At 38.1% G+C, this 15218-nt stretch overlaps 1 protein-coding gene across 1 annotated transcript in view; it reads right to left on the reverse strand.

Annotated features, from left to right (window-relative positions):
- Positions 1–566: 566 nt before the first annotated feature.
- LOC130174222 (CUB and sushi domain-containing protein 1-like) overlaps positions 567–15218 on the reverse strand; it is a 409154-nt gene continuing 394502 nt past the window's right edge. Inside the window, exons 72-75 of the mRNA XM_056383857.1 lie at positions 13280–13367; positions 12855–12981; positions 10750–10812; positions 567–8315 (exon numbers count right to left, since the gene is read on the reverse strand). Of these exons, the coding sequence (XP_056239832.1) occupies positions 8156–8315; positions 10750–10812; positions 12855–12981; positions 13280–13367 (438 nt within the window). The 3' untranslated portion in view covers positions 567–8155. The remainder of the gene's footprint in view (positions 8316–10749; positions 10813–12854; positions 12982–13279; positions 13368–15218) is intronic.

Consider the following 15218-nt stretch of genomic DNA (forward strand, 5'->3'; position numbering starts at 1 on the left):
ACTGAATGACTCAGTGTAGATCACTCTATATTTTACACGTAATCCAGAGGCAAACAAAATGTTCTTTAACACAGTCTTTGCCATGGATTACCCCCCATTAATGTCAGGATTAAGATCCTCCTGACTGAAATGAGCAACCTGCACAGGTTTTGACTGTAAATTCAAAAGTAAACCATCCATCCATGCTACAGTCTATCCCAACATGCAGTTAAGTGATAGTTCGGGTTTTTTGACTTTGGTTGTGTAACGTAGACTACTCATCCATAGTGAGTGTATTACCTGCTGTAGAATGTACTTATACATATAGTCAGTGTATGCCTGCATTAGATTTGGATAGGCAAGTCATCCGATCCGAATGTACTGCATATAGTCATTATTGGGGGAGAAGCAGGGTATGGACAGATCGACAGTCTGTTGGTTGGTGGGGCTAATGAACCTAGAAAAAACCAAACTCAGACACCTAACAACTACATCTTTGGACTGTGTAGGGAAACTGGAGCAAACCTGCAAGAAACCTCTGGTTCATACATCAGAATAGCAGTCAACAAAAACATTGTACAAACAAGTTATTATTGTATCAAAAACTTTATTCTCAAATAATGTCTTCAAAATAGCTGATAGATAAACTGTGATTCTCTTTAACAGCAGGTTGTGAGGCTGCATTCACATACAGTACCCTTTATAACATTCCATGTTGTTTCTCTGTCATTATGTCATGGGAGGACAGAAAAATATAATTTTCAATCCTTTGATTCAAAACTTAAGAATACCAATTGTTTCCCAACAGAGAAGCCTCCAAAACGGTTGCCAATTTGCTGCTAGAGTCTAAATTTACCTAAACTTTATTTTCCACTCTAAACCCATAATGTCTAAGCAAGAGAACCAGATTCCTCCTTGTTTAGACAGCCATGAGGTCAGATTTTGGGCAATGAAGGGGGCAAGTCATCCAAAATCTTTTGTGCCTGTGGAAGTCATCCCTTTCCCAGATACAGACATTAGGATCAGTCACACAGGGCTGCCTTTACACAAGAACACTGTCTTTGAAAGGAAGTGTTGTTTTCAAACCCAACCATGACATACTGTTCATGACATTATGACACTAAACATCTAGTGTTTATTTTTTGTTCCGTGTTAACTGTGTGTCTAAAATCAATTCCAAACATGTATGTAAACAAGATATTTTAATGTCTAACAGTGTTGCTGCTGCTGCTGCATTAGAAGTCACTCAAAACTGTTCTCTGTATCATCACATTTTATACCATTTTTTGCAATGAATGTTGACTTAAGCTTTGGAGGAGTTGGAATTGACACATTTTATGATACTGAAGTTTATGAATAGCAGATTTTTTTTTTTTTTTTTACAAGTGTGTCCCAGAGCTAAATGTCTCTCCAGCATGAAGAAGATTAACTCCAGGTCCCACAAGGTTTTCTGTTCCTGTGTAAAAGCAGCCATAATAGACAAAAGAGATCATATGACATTTTGATATTTGATACTCAGTTTGAACCATAGATTTTTACATGGTGTGTAACAGTAAAAACATTGACTTTAATGAACAAGATTTTGTTGTACCTACATCATTAATCATAAAAAGTACAGCATGTTTAATAATTTGTTTCTTTTTTTTTTTTTACAAATTCTCCATAAAAAATAGATTTCTGTACAAAAATTTTTTTTTTCTTTTGCACCTACTTCAAGTTCAGCAGCACATGATGATGGTGAGAGGTGACAGTGATGATAATGATGATTATGAATTATGATGCTTAAAACAATAATGATGATGGCAACTTCCTGGTAAGAACCTGCCATTATATCTCTGTGCCATTCAGGAGAACAAAATCGAAACAATATTTTTCGGTACACATTCACAAGCAACAAACAGCCATTTACTGCATGAGAATGCATCCTGTCATTGTAGCGTGATAACATAGCGTTAATATGTGTGGTGTCCCAATCTACAAGCTGCCATTTGCTGAAATGACAATTATTCATCCTTTGCACTGATAGGTGAAGCAGGGCTGCAGTGAACTCACCAGGTTGTAGATTTTCCTTAAAGCTCTAATTTTGAACTACGGCATGAGAAATTTGTCCTATCCAAATTACTGAGCAGAAGATGAAGTCCTGTCAAGGGCAAATGAACTGCAATGCTGAATATTTAATTCGATTACACTAAAAAGTGAAAACGAGAGCCGCAGTGTATGTGTATGGAAAGAGGACAAGGATTGTCCAATAATAGTACGAGCACACAGAAAGGTTGGATTTCCATCTGGCAACAAAATTCCATCACAGATAAAAATCCATCTACAGGTCGACATGGCTACTGAGCCACATATGAGCACATGCATGACACAGTTCCTACCCAAGTGAGACGACACTATCCCTATAGGAGAGGTTCAGCACTCACTCTGCAGGCCTCCGTGGGTGTGTTTGCACCAATGTATAAAATGAGTCACAGACCCCATCACGATGCAATTTAGATTACTACTACTACATCGAGATGTAATCTACACTGAGATGTAATCTAGAAGCTTGTCTGTGCCATGTGACACTGTGAAAAGGCAATGTGTGACATTTACAAATTTAGCTTTTTTTTTTTTTTTTTTTTTTAAGTGCACAGCAACCCAGTCCCTTTTGTTTCAAAGAGGACTGCTGACAATACCACTTTAGAGAAAGTGAGGGACAAATTTGGAACCCTCTACCCAAACTGTGAGAGCTGAAGAAGCAGAAACAACCTTGGCATTTTAAAATTTAGAGGGTTGTTTTATTTATTTTTTAATTGCAGTCAGCTGTCGCACATTTTAAATAAGGACTGCTGACAATTCCAAGTGAAGGACAGCTATAGACAGTTAAAAATGCCAAAAAAAAAGATCATTATCCAAAATGTTAAGGCATCTTAGAGAAGATATGCCATGTTTGGTTCAATAACACACATCTTGTTTTAAAAAGGTTGAGCAGTGACAGAGATTTCCTACATCTTCTGACAGAAATTAGGAGCTGTTCCAAACAAGACTTCATTACACCAGAAAGGGTCCTTTGTCATAAAATTAGATTCTGTTAAGATTTAAAATAAGTTGCTCCACAATTCTGGCTTCAATAGATTGGTTGTCCAAAAACAGAGCTCTTATTTCACCTATTTATAGGTGAGATGAAACCTCATAGGCAGTAGACCTCATAGAGTGCTTTGTCTTTTACGTGATTCTCATTCCTTAGATTTTGATCATATGATCAAGAAAAGGAATTATCTCCAGCTATCAGGTCGACATCTCTCTCCTTCCAACTTTAAACTGTGCATATGAGAGATCTATTTTTATTTTTTATTTTTGAAAATTAAAAAAATAGATCATATCTAATAAGAATATGTGATATTTCATTTGGTTGGTGCTTCCAACAATCCAGGGGTATGTTCTCACTTTAACTTTCTGTGCACCTTCACCATGACTCAGCAAATAATAGTCTTTCTGTAAGAGCCCAGATAGAATCAAGGAAATGAAACATACTTTCACCCAGAAAACTAATCCTCATCTCTAAACACATTGCGCTTGTACCCTGGCAACCTTTTGTATAAACATAAGCAAATACTTAACTGACATGGACACTATTTGAATGGGGCAAAGTTAGGTCTATGTTGATCTAATAAAACCACACCCTCCAATGTTTGACTATACAAAGGAAAAAAGAAACAGGCTTCAAAGTGGCAGATGACATCTGCCACTACACAGCTGGTTACCGGGGAAACACTGAAGGGTTACTTGGGGGAAAGTCAAACTTAAAATGGAAGTTTTTCTGTGCTGGCAGTCATAACATTGAGCTCATCTGGCATCTGTGTGAGCTTACAGAAACAGCAAAATCATTTTGGAGCTCTGCTGTAAGCTTGATGGCCTATACATGGCCTATATACCACAAGCTTTAAGGTTCTGCACAAATATTTGCTGTGTATTTGACTGAGTTTCTGTAGATAGACAAGATTTGAAATCTTACCTCTCTTGTACCTTTCTGATCTTTACGTGCCAGAATAAACAGGAGTGTAATTTTTTTTGTTCAGGCACAGTGGGAGATCAGATCTGTGTCATTAATTGTTAAAAATTAGCCCTTTTATTATGCGTGCGGGAAACCTTACAGCCTCTCATTTTCAGGCTCTATTATGCACTCTTGACTCCATAGGAAGTCTCAACTGAATTAATTAAATCAATTAAAATAGAGGCACTGGGAGCACTCCAGCAATAAAGACAGAGAATGTCTTGTTTACCCCTGTGAAGACATTTTGAATGTCTGTCTTGTTGCGCTCTTTAACTATTGCCAGTATTTTAGCTACTACACACATCTGCATATCTATACTTTGTCTCACACTGGTGTACATGTTTGTGGCTGTCCAACCCTGTTGGGTTGTGCCCCAACCCTGAAGCAGAGACTGTGAATGACAGACTGACAACAGACATAATAATACAAACAATATCCTGTAGTCATGCTTCCAAATATAATCACCATTGTTTCAGGACATTTCATTTGCAGCATTGGGGTCTGGCGTAGAGTCATTTTCAATTAAATGAACTGAAAATGTAAATAGCAACTGGAGGTTACTTGTTGATTCATTCTTACTTATTTCAAAATAAGTTGATGTGACAACTTTCTCATGCCAAATGTTTTTCAGTATTTAAGTTCTGGGGAAAATCCACTCTCTGATTTCAGTGTATTGAGTCTTAGCCTGGAGTACAACACTATAAGATGTGTTTTAAAATAAAAATATAAAAAATAATAATTTCATCAGTTGTACATTTTAATTATCTGACTCGCATACATTCTACTTACCATTTGATATTGTATGTGTAAATGAATGGATTTGTGATGTATTGTTTGTAAGTTTATGACAGTGATGGAGGTTGAATGACTGAAAACATGGGAACCGTAGAGGAAAATTCAATTGGACAACAAAAATCATGCAATTAAAGCAAATGCCTGAGGTGTAAACCTAATGCCAGAATGCTATGCGTGGAGTGTGAAACAAACAGGTAAACGGGCCTGAAGACACTGAAAGACACACACTGATAGCAGTTACATCTGTGATCTAAACCAAGTGCAGCATCTTTCGAAAAATAAAAATATTTTGAGAGAACACTGCGAGAAATAACAAGCTTGGCAAGTGATTTGGAACTAGCCAATTATCTCGGATCCTGCAGACTCATGGGTGTTAGCACGACATTTTGACTCAAAATACCAGGAAATAAGCGGAAAGAGAGGTCACACTCGCTAAGCTTGTGTATTTGTTGCAGTGAGGTTCCAGCATTGATAAACAGGGTGTAACTTACTCTCTGCACACGAGGTATTTCTCAAACAATGGATGGGCTCAGGGAGCGGTAAGTGTCAACAACAATAATTGTGCATGTTGTCTACACACTGTATCTGTTTGTCCACTGCCTTAAATGACCAACTCTTAAACAGGTCACGCATGCACTGTGCGCTCTTTAAAAAGGTGTGTTGAAATATGATCATGTGCATCAGATATGCAAAATGTGTTGAAAGATGATGCATGGAAATGTGAGTAGTACGGAACATTGACCACACACCTTTTTAAAGAGTAAGAGAAACAGTCACATGTTGTTTCTGAAAACTTATACTGTCTGTTACTACAAGTCATTCACTGAGAAAAATAAGTCCACATTGAGTTACTGTTTATTCTTTGTGTGAAGTATCTCAAACTGTGTACTATTTAGTTTACCATAGGAGTGGAGTAATCTCAGAGAATGATGGCGTTTAATGCCTGTAAATAAAAGTATGTGTGTGGCAACAGTGTTTCAGTGGGACCATATATAATATAATTATAGCAGTAACAGTAATCAGTATGAGCTTTCAGAAGCAGCCATTGCTCTAAAAATGGCTAAAAATGAGTGTGGTGCCATTATGTGACACTAGAAGCTCAGAGGTCCACAGGTAAACTGATCCCAACTTTCTGGTTGGCTAGCATGTTGTCATGGCAACGGAATAAACAACGGTATAGCATGTGGTCACACCTTCTGCTAACAGGGAGTGTGAAATATAAATGTGTATATACAAACACTCTGTAACCCTGTATTTAGTTGTTTTGTCATCTTTTTAAAGATAGAAGTTTTTGAATAAAATTCTCTTTTTCGAATGACTCATTTTTCAAACCCATTTCAGACCCGAAAAATTATTCATTTTTTCATAACCCAGTCAGAAAAACACACTAGTGCAAAATTTGTGCGGTTTAAGAGTTTATATAAAGTTTATATTATGGGGTCCCCAGCAGCAGTGGTTTGGGAAGTCCCATGGGGCCACTGGGTTTTTGAACATAAGAGTCTGTTCATCAATATCTTCACTGAAGAAAAATGCCAGAAGAGACAACTGGAGACAACTATTTGTCTCTGTTTCCATAGCAACCCGTCCTTGTCTCTTTTTTCCAGCCCGACTGACAGAGATATCTATCTGTCCATTCGTCTGTCTACTTTCTGTCAGTCAACCGGTCTGTCTGTTAATCTGTTCATCTGTGTCTGATTTTGTGTCTGGAGAGTATACTGTAGAAAAAAAATCAGTCATCACTTGACTGAGTGATAATCCCGACCAAAGTTACGAGAAGACAAATCATTTCCTGGATCTGGCCACAGCTGATTGCAGCAGTCGAAGATCTTGACAGCTTATTGCCTCCAGGCTTCCCCACAGAATCCTGGCCAAGAACAAGACTCAGTTGTCTGACTCTTTGATTGTGTTAGACAGGCCACTGGAAACCAGTGCATTGTGTACACCAGCCTGGCAACTGAAATATCTGGTTTTCTGCTTCAGCACAGTCTGCCTAGTGCTAGTGTGGAACATTGTGTATGTGACTCTGTAGAATATTTTTTAAAATGCCCAAAACTCATTTAGGACACCTTCACAAGTTCTAGTTCTAGTTCTACTAAACCTGGGAAAAATAGCATTTGCAAATTCTTAATTTGGTATGTTTTAGCCTCACTGTTTCCATATACTGTAGACACTGTCATAAAAGGCTATGCAGCAAGTGGCAGAGGGTAAAGACAATGACAGGAACCTTTTTCAAAGTCCATTATTAATTCACAACTAAACTTACCAAACTCTGTGATTGTCCTGCTATATTAAACCCTATATTAACCCATTCAGTTCTTCAAGCAGGCTAAAACATTTCAAACTTATCTGCAACTGTTATTTGAACCTGTTGTGTGTAGTCCACCACTTGTAGTACTAATCTAATACTAGCATCCAGTACTGAATAAGAGTATCATTTTCTTTAAAGGAATTGGTCTGGTTGAACTTGTCATTGCATTGCCTGAATTTGTTTGCGAGCTTTACAGCAGCCTGTATAATCAATATCACATTCCACCAAAACAGACTGTGTAAGCTGCCATTACATCAGAGTCCAGTCCTGTCAAGTCCAGTATGATGGAAGTCCAGAGGGAGGTTTTGGTCCAGCACCAGTGATGGTTTTTGTGTTGACATATACGAATTGTCCAATTACTATTCATTGTCTGGATGGGAGCTGTGGGGTGGAATAGTCTATGTGCTTCCCTTGAGGGTAGAGCATCACATCGGTCAAACCCATGTCATTGCCTACAGCAAGGGGAGTTCGTAAGCCTATACCACTGTGCAAATTTGGCATGGGGGTATGAAGTTAGGTTGGGGTAAACCACTACTCAGGTTGCAGGCGTGTTCCAGGGCCATATGACACTGGTCATACAAAGCCCTTTCCATAGGGAGGTTGGGTCAAATTTTGCTGTCAGTCAGCTGACACTGGATGAGCACTTTTCAATTAGGGTTGATGTACCATCTTTCTCTGATTTTCCTTGGTGTTTGAATTGCATTGAATTCTGGTCCCAGCTCTGATCTCCTGAACAACAGACTTCATCTTACTTGATGATGTCATTGTCTTCTCCGTTGTTGATTGGTTCCAACTTATTTAGCTCTTTCAGACTATAAGGAGAGGTGGATGATACCATTGTTCAGGTAGGAGGTGGAGCAGAGCTGCGTTACTGTGCAGATTATGCCGACAGAGGACCAGCATGCTGCAACACAGACTGCTCACGACGACGAGTCCAAATCATAAGTTTGTTCTTTCATTTTTGTTCGGTTAAACCACACCGCAAACTGCAACATCGAGGTTGGACCGAACCACTGTATAGTGGCAGGTTTGCTGGACTATACCACAGTGCAGACTGTATTGAGTGTGGTGTCGAATCGAACTGCCTTAGCCTCAGTGGGCTTCATATTGGTGTCATACATTGGGTTTTCAAATGATGCCTGACCGTTGGAGCTTTCATGGCCAACATAGCCATTGAACTGGACCTTGGGACGTGTCCTGAAAAACATAAAGAGAAGGAAGTAACATCTTGTTAATGACAAAATCTTGGTCTCAGAAACATATCTTTGCAAAATTGTATATAATATTTGGAAAAAAAATATGAGTTAAAAGTGCACAGGCCTCTGAAACCCAAAGTAAACCACACACTCATTATAGGAAAGCAAAGTAAAATTGCCAAAATTTGCTGGTGTTTTAATATACAACGTGTATGAGTGGTCACCGAAGACACACAGTGAAAAAAATTACAAGGTTAGTCACACTTATATTGCAGTGACACTGACTACAAGTGAAAGTGTACCCCTGTGCTGATCCCAGTGCAGCTCTATGCAGCTTTTAGATCAATGATTTTGTCTTCCATCACATACACTGTATGGTTGAGTCTCACAGCTCTCACCAGCTCTCAAACATAAAATCACAGGCAGTCATTTCCAACAAACAAGCTCAAATCTGCCAGATGTGGGTTTGTTGGATGTATGGTATTTGCCTGGTAGAAAACAGTGATGAGCTCTAGTGAATCAGGGACTGATGAAAAAATTCAGCTCCAACAGATCTAGATGCTTTTCTCAGGAGTTGGTGAATCAAACCAGAGCCAAAAGGCCAGGGCATATTAGATTACACTTGTCAAGTGGCCAGAAACATGACTCTAATGAGATGCTCATGTTGCTCTGTATCTGTTGGATTTCGTATGTGTCTATGAGTTTCTTTGGAAGCCTGGTGTCCCTAACTGTTTGAAAAAAAAAACCCCATGAAGCTATAAGAGAAAACAGTTCAGTTCACTGCAAGATAGAGGGACTTATTTGACGTCAATGTGAAAATGTGTTTCTTTTTCCTAGCTGTGAAATGTTTAAACATTTTTTAAAATGAGACAGACCACATATACAATGTTGTAAGTGTCATTTTCATGTCCTGTTCAACATCACTGATTTACAAAGCGCATGTGCTTGATGTCTTGTTAGACACGTTGAGATTAAAGGAGCAAATTTAGCAAGAGCTAAGGTTTCTTGTAAAAAAAATCTCCAAATTGCTATGAAATTTACGGCCGGAGTGAGGACATGAACCATAACAACTGCCTGGTTCAGTGGTTCAGCTGCCCAGTACCCATCTGCTGCTCTCATGCGAGTGTGTCTGCATGCAACCTGCCATCATCCTGAAAATGGTTGCCAATGGTTTTAGTTCAAAAGAATATATTATTCCTCAATCTGCCTGAATAAGGATTTTAAGAAACTTACTGTAGAGGGTTCAAACAGATTCACGGTGAAATATGACAACCCCCTCCTAATTTGTCTGTTTGTCACAGATTACATTTTTGGATAATCAGGCCCTATAATCCAGTTAGATATAATCACTTACTCCTAAACCCTGTGGAACTATTAGTAGGGAGGAGTGCTGCAGCTGAAACGCTGTTTGACTCTGACCTCATTAAGAGTGTGTATATATATATATATATATATATATATATGTGTGTGTGTGTGTGTGTGTGCGTGCGCAATGGTAGAAATCCAACCCTGGGGAGCCACTAAGCCTACCCTACATGCTCAACCCATTACTTTACAAAACTGCACACACACCAACACACACCGCAGACCCCCCTGCGTGGCAGTAGTTCAAATCGCTACACTGGCTTCTGGTTGTGACTGTAGGTGCAATAGTTTAATTTTATTGGTAGAATGAAAAACAGCACACATAATTGCTTTGACAGTATTATAGATACTGTACAGACACACGGGCCAAAGCAGGAAGAAACTGCAGTGTACACACTCACACCTTGCTGTTGGTTTCTCATCTAAGCTATAACATCGCTATGTGAAGAAATAATTTCTCTTTCTGCTGGCTTTCCTTTGTGCTGGCTTGCGTTATGTTATGTTAGCAATATTACCTTTACCATACAGCTACTATTAAGTCAGGATCAAACTAATTTTCGGGTTGTATAACAGTTGGACATAATAATAAAAAAGCAACAGCAAACTGAAGTATACATCACTTGCTTTGATTAAACCAGTTTACAGCAGGTCAAATATTTATTCTTGATGGCATCATGCTGACAAAGAGATGACAATGAGATCAAAGACAAAATAAAATGTCCTCCATCTAGCTTGTAATGATTGCTGTTTTAACACAGTAGGGCTGCACTTCTTTTGAATGAAATCAAAATGATATGATATAAACGTCACCCCAGTTACCTTTAGCTGATGTAAGGTGTCTCCTGCCATTTCCCACAAAATGAATATTCACTTTAGTTTACAAGTGTTAGTTTTTCTTTACAGTGATAAAACATTCAGTTTAAATTTGTCTAATTGTGCAGCCTTACTAAACAGCATGAGAAAAATCTAAAAATTAAAAACAAGAGATGAAAAGTTTGGCAGAGGATGTGGCGGCGGGCGGAGGTCTGGTTGCTGTTTGAAACCAGATGAATGACAAGTGTCAGTCTTACCTGCCGCCAGGCCCCCAGGTGTCTTTTGGTCTCTCATTGTCATCTGTGTCAGCAGACAATGTCCTGCATACAACCATCAGCTTTAATATACATCAACTAGCATCGCACACTGCTAACTGGCAAGCAGGCTGTGTAACAAAGTGTAAGAGTAATGTAATGATAAGAGTTACTAATCTACTAGCCACATCAGCTATCACGTTTCACATCTTCTAACACATCTTGTGTAAGTCTGCATGGCCCTGTATACAGCAGTCACCATCTTAGCATTTACAGGATTTACCATACTAAGTAGTTACAAGTACATAGCAAAGTACATTACTGTCTGTATTTCCTCAATAACATTAATAGGTCAGGACACTAAAAGGCTCACTACAGATAAAGTACTGTAAGATACAGCTACGATAAATGACAAGCCAATGGGTTAACATATAATAATGACTATTGTTAGACAAGTGAGATGACTTTGTAAAATTTTGATGTGATGAAGTACAGAACATCGCTTAGATGAATAATGTGACACAGGAAACAATAATGACATTTTACCCTCAATATAGTTCAGAATTATCTTGCATCTTAAGGCTTTTTAAATCTTTTGTGAACTTTCTAGGAGCAATAATTAATATCTTGGGTCAATCAGATTAAACCATAAGGCTGTGTTTGGAGTATTAAAGCTATGATTAAGTTTTCAAATGTGTCTCTCTAAACCAGCCTGTCCTTTCAAAAATAAAACTAAAAAAATAAACTCATACTTATTTTACATCTCATAGACATCTGAATTCACATCAGAATACAATTTTCAGTGTCAATAAAGCAGATTGGTACTGGGTTAGATTCAGGGGTGATGCTAAAAAATAAGTTTTTGTCATGTAAGTGGGATCTTTATAGGAGGTACCCATCCAGTCAAGCATGGGTTAAATGAGCAAAAATGAAAAAGATGTTGAACACCTTTAGGCATCATATTTCAGGATAATGTCTAACTTTACAAATATCATTGTCCTTCTAAAAACTACGGCATATTATCATCCATAAATTATTACAGAGATTTCACTATATTTTACAATATCTGACCTGCAGTTCTGCATAATAATATAAACTGATGTATATTTGACTTGTTACTCTGTATGGTTTTCTTGTAATACAGGTGAACTGGCCTGTGAAGAAACTGCCAGGATGTCTTGTCTGGGTGATGCAATGCAACACCTCCTGCTGATAACTTATCCTGCCTACTTGTGTGTGCTGCCCCAGGGCTGCGTCTACACCTCTGGTCACCAGAAAAATACTAAGGGTATGACACGTTTTGTGGAAGGAAAATGTAAAAAAGATGATAAACTGTTGTATAAGATTACAATGTTGTGTTAGTTCTTTGTATAGTGTAACGAATGTCCTTACATTCAAGGAATTAAAAAAAAAAAAAACTTTTCAACAACAGCTGTTTCTCCATGTACTTTGGATTTATGAACTCTTTTTGTTGGGTTGTGATTTATTTGTGTTTCTCTTTTCTCTGAGTATAACCTAATACCCACATAAACCTATCACTTCAAAATGCCTCAAGTGTAGCTACAACTGAAAAAAATTCACCTATGTAAAATAAACTGATAGATAAATAAGAAACTGCACATCAGTACTCATATTTATCAAGCATCTCAGAAACAGAGAAATTGCTCTGCAGGACAAAATAATGTATGTCACTAAAAGTTTGTTGGGACTGATTTCTGACTGACTTTGAGAAACTTGCATAAATACAGGATCATGTTTAGGTGTCAGTTCCTCTGAATGAAAGTTCCCCCCATTCAGACTAATATTTAACTTTTGTTGAAATGAATGAAACAATTATCAGCAATAAGCAAATAATTAATCATTCTAGATGAATATTTCTTTATCTTTATTCATCAGGTGAACCTGTTAAGAGACAGACTGATCAAGATGTTAATTATGTTTGTTGTATGTTTTTCTTTTTTCATTTACTACTTTTATATTACTTTTGATTGAGGGCATCAAACTTGCAAATTTCTAATAGCAGACAAAGCAGGAAGGCAAATGGCTGTTTTGTATTCTGCTCTGCAGGTTGTCTTCTGTGATGGATTTACATTGAGGCTAGAGCTTACCTGTGCTTGTAGAGGTAGAAGGCAAATCCAGACAGGATGAGGGCAAAGAAAGGAACTAAGATGGCTGCTGCCACAGAGCTGCTGTTTGTGTAGGGGTTGGATGGGTCCATTGCTATGGTTACAGGGCCTGGGGATACAGACACAGAAAAGCCCACACTTGCATGAATACACACACATAAACACCCTTTTGTGCACGTGTAATGCCTTTTGCATTCATTTATTCTGAATACTTGACCTCTGCTTCTGATGTTTACTCAGTCTGAAATTTAATTTATTTCACACTATCTTGACAAAAACATTTCTTCAATTTCACTGAATATTTTAGTGTTTCCACAGTGTCCCACTTTCAGGATGCTTCACAGGGAAATGAAGTCTGTATTGTTTGTTGTGGCTGGTATTGGTGCTGATGTTACAGACGGACCTACCTTGCCTCGTCAGATGGAACTTGCCAAAATCTTTACTGTGAATATGCCCCTGGTAAACAAAAGTCTTCTGGTCTGATTCTGCAGTAACCTGAAAAACAAGCATGCAGTTGAATATGAGCACTTTGGACAGACAGTAGGAGATACTGTATATATTTCCTTTCCGTCTCTAGAAAGGTCTTTCTTATTTTGCTAGGAAAATGGTGCTGAATTTTATTCAAACTGTCAAAAAGTGGCTTACGGATCAAAAACAGGATGGATGAGACAGGTGTGATTATAGGGTGAAAATATTTTAAGAACCGACAGGTGAATATGTAATTGCCTTCCTGTACAGTTGACTACAGATGGATGACAACATCAAGCTAACAGTAATCAGCTTAATGTTGTCATCCTTAAGATTTACAGTGGAAGTAAATTCTTAGTAAGAGGTAAGTTCAGTTCTTAGCCAGCAAATGTTATTTTTGTATAAAGTAGTCATTCAGTGTGTTGCTTGGTTTAATTTAGACCTGAAACACTAAATGCATTCATTTGGTAAACTCAATAAATAATTTTAGTTTTTTATTGTTTTTAGGATTTTACATTTTGCTGTATATATTTGAATGCCGAGCCTCACCCTGTCCTCTCCCCTCATCATCAGTACAGTATCCCTCCACCTCCTGCACTCTGGCCTCTCTTTGGTCTCCAACTTTCTCTTGCTTGGGGATTGAAGGAGCAATGTTTTACCCCCAACAAAACAATCAAAATTTCATCTTCTAACTGTGAAAAGATTGTTTTTCAGGAATCACACAACTTGGACTTGGCCATTATCAGCCTGACTCTTGTCCTCTTTCACTCTTTCTGTCATTCGCAACATGATAAATTGGCTATCTATATGTCTCCTTCCTCCTTCCTTCCACCTTACATCCTATTTTCCTCCATTCCTGCCTGCTACTATCTTTACAATCTACCCACTAGGCTCCTGTGTGCCTCCTTCTCTTGTCCTCTCTGTCAACAAGTCAAACAGGATCAGATTTTTAATCCATTCCTCAGTTATAAAAATGATCTGCGAAAGCCCCAACTTCGAACAGCATATCAAACAGAGTAAAAAATCTACATGGAACATCTCACAAAGCTGACTCACATTCTATACTTTTCGTTTTTCTCCATCTTTCTACACACAGATGCAATATTATAACGTGGCTGATTGAATTCACTCAGTTTAAAGAGAGAAAACACAATTTCTGAGAACTGATGAACGCGCAGAGCAAATGTGTAGTAATTCATCAATATCCAGATTAGTGGCTACATGCTCAACCTATTTCTTGGCCGAACCTAGTAACTTCATGGAGTCTGCCAACCTCATGGTGAAAACAAGGCTGTGTCTGAAATCACTCTCTCCTTCTCTCCTTTACTACTGCTTGTATGACAGACACACAGTAGCCCACTCTATAGTGAGCAGTAAAGTTTCAGACACTTTCGAATCATCACTTTGTGTCATCACTGAAAGGGGCGGCATTGCACTAAAAAGCGCAACGCATTCCATTGTGGGATTGTTAGCAGAAAGTAGTGCACGTGCAAATGGATACTACTTTTTTATTCCTTGCAAAAGTTAAGGACACTACATTGTGCATAAATAATTAATAGTGCATTGAATAATTAAGCAAAATGATCTTAATTAGTGGATGTTAGTGCTGGTAGGAGGATTTTGTTTAATCTTTGGTCAGATGTGCTGTTTCTGGTTTCCATGCTGAGCTCAGCTAACTTTCTCCTGGCTTTAGCTTCATCTGTATGGTATTGACATACATGCTGTATTGTATTGTATTGTATCTTCTCATGTAATACTTGGTAAAAAAGCAAATAAGCTATTCCTTTCCTTACATGTCTCCTCACAGTTGAGTGGGTGAGGTCAGACGCTACATTACTATTTTTCTGCAGTCTATAAATAATAGGAATAGATATAGTT

Source organism: Seriola aureovittata, chromosome 1 (genome assembly GCF_021018895.1).
Source record: "Seriola aureovittata isolate HTS-2021-v1 ecotype China chromosome 1, ASM2101889v1, whole genome shotgun sequence".
Classification (NCBI taxonomy): domain Eukaryota; kingdom Metazoa; phylum Chordata; class Actinopteri; order Carangiformes; family Carangidae; genus Seriola; species Seriola aureovittata.